Raw genomic sequence first — 5,000 nt, forward strand, 5'->3', positions numbered from 1 at the left:
TTTGACCTGAAAATAATATTGCGTAAACGGGAAAACTCGTTTGTCACTGTCATGTTAGTTTTAGTGAATCCCTTAGATTATTACGGGGGTTTGATCACATTTCGGCCGTTCAGTAATTCGATATTTCCCAAGAAGAAATGCAGAGGCTTTCGAAACCGGACTTCATCGTTCCCGTATAGACTGTGTGTTAACATCCTCTTAAAAATATATATATATTTGCGAAGAATAATTACAATTTCGGTTCTCAATGATCAATGATCTGTGTAGTGTTAAGCGATCTCTCAGCCTCCGTGCTTCATTACTCATCACTAACACAATTAACTCTTTGGTCAGAACGTATAGCCCTTCCACTGCACAAAAAATGACAGGATAAAGGTCAGACTAAGTCCCTCTTTAAAGCTAAATTGCAAGAGAGGTGTGCAAGCTCTTGTGTTGCCAGAGTGTGGGAGGCTTGTTGGTACTTGCCGGAGTGCCATGGAGGCTGAGGTGGCCCTGTGTGTTTTACATTTACCATGTTTTCTTCTTCTTCTTCTTCTTCTTCTTCTCCTCTCTTCTTCTTCTCCTCTCTTCTTCTTCTCCTCTCTTCTTCTTCTCCTCTCTTCTTCTTCTCCTCTCTTCTTCTTCTCCTCTCTTCTTCGTCTCCTCTCTTCTTCTTCTCCTCTCTTCTTCTTCTCCTCTCTTCTTCTTCTCCTCTCTTCTTCTTCTCCTCTCTTCTTCTTCTCCTCTCTTCTTCTTCTTCTCCTCTCTTCTTCTTCTTCTCCTCTCTTCTTCTTCTTCTTCTTCTTCTCCTCCTTTTCATCCTCCTTCTCCTTTTCCTCCTCCTCTTCCCTCCTTCTCCTTTTCCTCCTCCTCTTCCCTCCTTTTCCTCCTCCTCTTCCCTCCTTTTCCTCCTCCTCCTTCTCTCCTTTTCCTCCTCCTCCTTCTCTCCTTTTCCTCCTCCTCCTTCTCTCCTTTTCCTCCTCCTCTTCTCTCCTTTTCCTCCTCCTTTTCCTCCTCCTCTTCTCTCCTTTTCCTCCTCCTCTTCTCTCCTTTTCCTCCTCCTTTTCCTCCTCCTCTTCTCTCCTTTTCCTCCTCCTTTTCCTCCTCCTCTTCTCTCCTTTTCCTCCTCCTCTTCTCTCCTTTTCCTCCTCCTTTTCCTCCTCCTCTTCTCTCCTTTTCCTCCTCCTCTTCTCTCCTTTTCCTCCTCCTCTTCTCTCCTTATCCTCCTCCTCTTCTCTCCTTATCCTCCTCCTCTTCTCTCCTTATCCTCCTCCTCCTTCTCTCCTTATCCTCCTCCTCCTTCTCTCCTTATCCTCCTCCTCCTTCTCTCCTTATCCTCCTCCTCCTTCTCTCCTTATCCTCCTCCTCCTTCTCTCCTTATCCTCCTCCTCCTTCTCTCCTTATCCTCCTCCTCCTTCTCTCCTTATCCTCCTCCTCCTTCTCTCCTTATCCTCCTCCTCCTTCTCTCCTTATCCTCCTCCTCCTTCTCTCCTTATCCTCCTCCTCCTTCTCTCCTTATCCTCCTCCTCCTTCTCTCCTTATCCTCCTCCTCCTTCTCTCCTTATCCTCCTCCTCCTTCTCTCCTTATCCTCCTCCTCCTTCTCTCCTTATCCTCCTCCTCCTTCTCTCCTTATCCTCCTCCTCCTTCTCTCCTTATCCTCCTCCTCCTTCTCTCCTTATCCTCCTCCTCCTTCTCTCCTTATCCTCCTCCTCCTTCTCTCCTTATCCTCCTCCTCCTTCTCTCCTTATCCTCCTCCTCCTTCTCTCCTTATCCTCCTCCTCCTTCTCTCCTTATCCTCCTCCTCCTTCTCTCCTTATCCTCCTCCTCCTTCTCTCCTTATCCTCCTCCTCCTTCTCTCCTTATCCTCCTCCTCCTTCTCTCCTTATCCTCCTCCTCCTTCTCTCCTTTTCCTCCTCCTCTTCTCCCCTTTATCCTCCTCCTCCTTCTCTCCTTTTCCTCCTCCTCCTTCTCTCCTTATCCTCCTCCTCCTTCTCTCCCTTTTTCTCCTCCTCCTCTTCTCCCCTTTTCTCCTCCTCCTCTTCTCCCCTTTTTCTCCTCCTCCTCTTCTCCCCTTTTTCTCCTCCTCCTCTTCTCCCCTTTTTCTCCTCCTCCTCTTCTCCCCTTTTTCTCCTTCTTTTTGTCCTTCCTTTCTTACATTCCTTTCTCCTCTTCATTACAGTCAGACAGTGCCATGACTTTCATGTTTTGGCAAAGAAACTGTCTTACCTGAATATACTTGGTGGAGGTCTAGTTGAGTAAGTTGAGTAGTTCATAGTTTTGTAGGCTTCAATTCGTTGAAAACTGATATTATGGTCTGTAGCCTATAGGTATAAAATAATCTATACAATGTAAAGGTAAGCCCTGAATTACTTTTTTTTGCATCAAATGGTGGATTAATGTCACATACTTACTGGTATGGCAATAGTTGACAAACCTCCACCAGATATATTCTGCTAAGGTAGAGAGTATGCATAACCCCTTTGTTGTTTTATCATTAAATTAGGAGCCATTCCTGGTTTTGTCTTACTATCAATGGCCCATTAGTTTTCTTTTTTATTATGGTATATGTTTGTTACGGATTATTTAGAGATTTTCCTAATATTTACATTCTTTTACAGCTTCAGCCATGCATAGAGGCAGAGGTGGAATTGGTCAGGTAAGCATTCAGAGATTTCTGTCTGCTTGCTCTTATGATTGGTATTTCAGTTTTAAGTGCATTATATACATGATTTCTACATATAACCAATTGGTTTCAGAGCCTGATCCTGTCACAGAAAGCAGAACCTGCAATTGTAGCGCGGGAAATGCAGCCACAATCACACTACAAAAGCCGGGCCAGGGAAGTGCCAGTGCAGCAGATATCAGAGACTAAGGAAGGGCCATGGCAGGAGTCACCTGACAAATGGGCTAAAAGTATTTGGGATGAGTCTCCTACTAAGCAAGGTTTATGGCAAGAGTCACCTAGCAAACAGGGAGTATGGCAAGAATCGCCCAGTAAAGATAGTTTATGGCAAGAGTCTCCCAGAAAGCAAGGTGCATGCCTTGTGTCACACAGCAAGGAGGGTACACACCCTATCTCTCAGGATGTATGGCGAGAATTGCCTAGTCAGCAGAATTTGTCACCAATGGAGAAACAGTTTGAAGAGGCAGGCAAGTTCTTTGCATCCATGACTATCTCAGCGACCAGTAGTCGAGGACAGACCCAAAATCCGTTTGCATGCAAGACCACGTTTGGAATGATGGATGGCAGCAAACAAGGTCAAAGGCAAAGTGAGGACCTTCAAGCTTCCACTACAGCATTTGCTAAAGTGTCCCCTCCAGTGAATCCTGCTTCCCATGGTAATATGGTAAGTGTTTTTAATTTTTATCTTGCATTTGTTTTATGTAGTCCACTAGAAATGTCACAAGTCTCTGGGAGTTCAGCTTTAAATATTGCACTATTTGAGTTACTGAAAAACATCCAAGCTACATTGGTTGCATTTGAGGTACATTGAAGAATTATGATCTACATTTTTAATATGAATTACTTTATATGCATGTGATCATCCAAATTATAATTTCCTAAAACAGACTTCCTGCATTTGCAATCGTCCTAAGAGAAGAATTTGGTGTAGGAAGTGTGGTAGCCTGATACTGGGTCGCATAAACATTGTTTGCCAGAAACATACACAGGTACAGTGACATGCCAATTCTAGATATAATGCAAATAAGAAATTAGGAATCTTTTGCATGTGTGATATATTAAATTACTCATCAACTTTGCAAATGCTTCTAAATGTGTCCAAATTACTTTTTTTTATAATGTAAGTACAGTTGTTATCAACAATATTTCAGTTGAATATTTACGCGTGAAATATTTGTAGATGCTTTATATATTGATCTATGAATCCATATTTCCCAGGTGATGTATTTATCAGACCACAGAAATTGTTGGAGTTGCAAAGCCTCTCTAGAACACTTGACGGAATTGGATGACGACGTGGTCTTTCCAGGAGCCAAGGGGAAAGAGGCTCCCATGCGTAAGAATCGCGTCGCCAACCGGCAGGAGTAGTGTTGAGTGGAATGCTTTGCCTGTACTGTCAGAGAGAAGCGTGTGATCATGGTTTTATTATATAGATTAAACTAAAATTAGGGTACATTTACAACAGTAGTGTAAATTATTTAGGAAGTAGGTGGATGATTATTAACATCCATAAATGCCTATGGAAGTACAGAAAGAACACATCCTTCATGTAAAACCATCTATCAACAGTTTTAACATTTATAAATTAAGAAGCACTTGCACTAACTTTTTTCTCCATTTTTCCCCACTTCCTCCTTTCACAACTTTCTTTCTCTTTCCCCTCCCCTCTTTTGGCACTCTTTTCCATCCTTTCCTCTTGTGTCTCCTCTTAGCTGCTATCCCTACCTCCCATCCCCTCCCTTCTCCTCCATTCCCCTCCCTTTCCCTCCCTTTCCCTTCCTTTCCCTCCCTCCCTCCCCCTCCCTCCCCCTCCCTCTCACTTCTATCTTTTCCTTTTTTGTTATTTCAAAAGTACTCTTACCCTTCCAGTATCTTTGTTAGATTATGACGTCCATTTGTACAGTTCATAGTTGAGCCTGGGTTAACAGTGCTCCATTGTTTTCAGTTTTCTTTGTGTTGTAAAATTTTAGCGAATAGTTGCAGGTGATGATGTGTCAGATGGTTTGGATGTGTGCGTGTGCGCGCGTGTGTGTGTGTTTTCAAGTGTGAAAGCGTGAGTGGGACGTTAATAAAAGAAATATACACTAACTGGAGATGTTAAATGTGGTATTAATATAGTATATGTTAGGATGGTGTTTGTAATTGGCCAGTGTCCATTTTTGTGATCATCAATCAAATATGTCTGGATTTGATATGCAAAATGTAGGATTTATGATTTAGATTTTATTTGATGAAGTGTGTGAGCTTCAAAGCAACAGATTGGATATCCATTTTCTTGTCTAAATTCATCAGGTCTTGTCTCATTAAATTTTCACAAGTACTTTCTCCTCCTTTCTT

The 5,000-nt window shown here is 42.7% G+C and overlaps 1 protein-coding gene across 1 annotated transcript in view; it reads left to right on the top strand.

Moving 5' to 3' along the window:
* The window catches only part of LOC125048358, a 4,742-nt gene extending 320 nt beyond the window's left edge, over nt 1–4,422 (top strand). The window contains exons 2-5 of the mRNA XM_047647022.1: nt 2,599–2,636; nt 2,737–3,327; nt 3,551–3,652; nt 3,882–4,422. Of these exons, the coding sequence (XP_047502978.1) occupies nt 2,599–2,636; nt 2,737–3,327; nt 3,551–3,652; nt 3,882–4,031 (881 nt within the window). The 3' untranslated portion in view covers nt 4,032–4,422. The remainder of the gene's footprint in view (nt 1–2,598; nt 2,637–2,736; nt 3,328–3,550; nt 3,653–3,881) is intronic.
* The last annotated feature ends 578 nt before the right edge of the window (nt 4,423–5,000 follow it).

The sequence above is a fragment of the Penaeus chinensis genome, chromosome 43 (assembly GCF_019202785.1).
Source record: "Penaeus chinensis breed Huanghai No. 1 chromosome 43, ASM1920278v2, whole genome shotgun sequence".
Classification (NCBI taxonomy): Eukaryota; Metazoa; Arthropoda; class Malacostraca; order Decapoda; family Penaeidae; genus Penaeus; species Penaeus chinensis.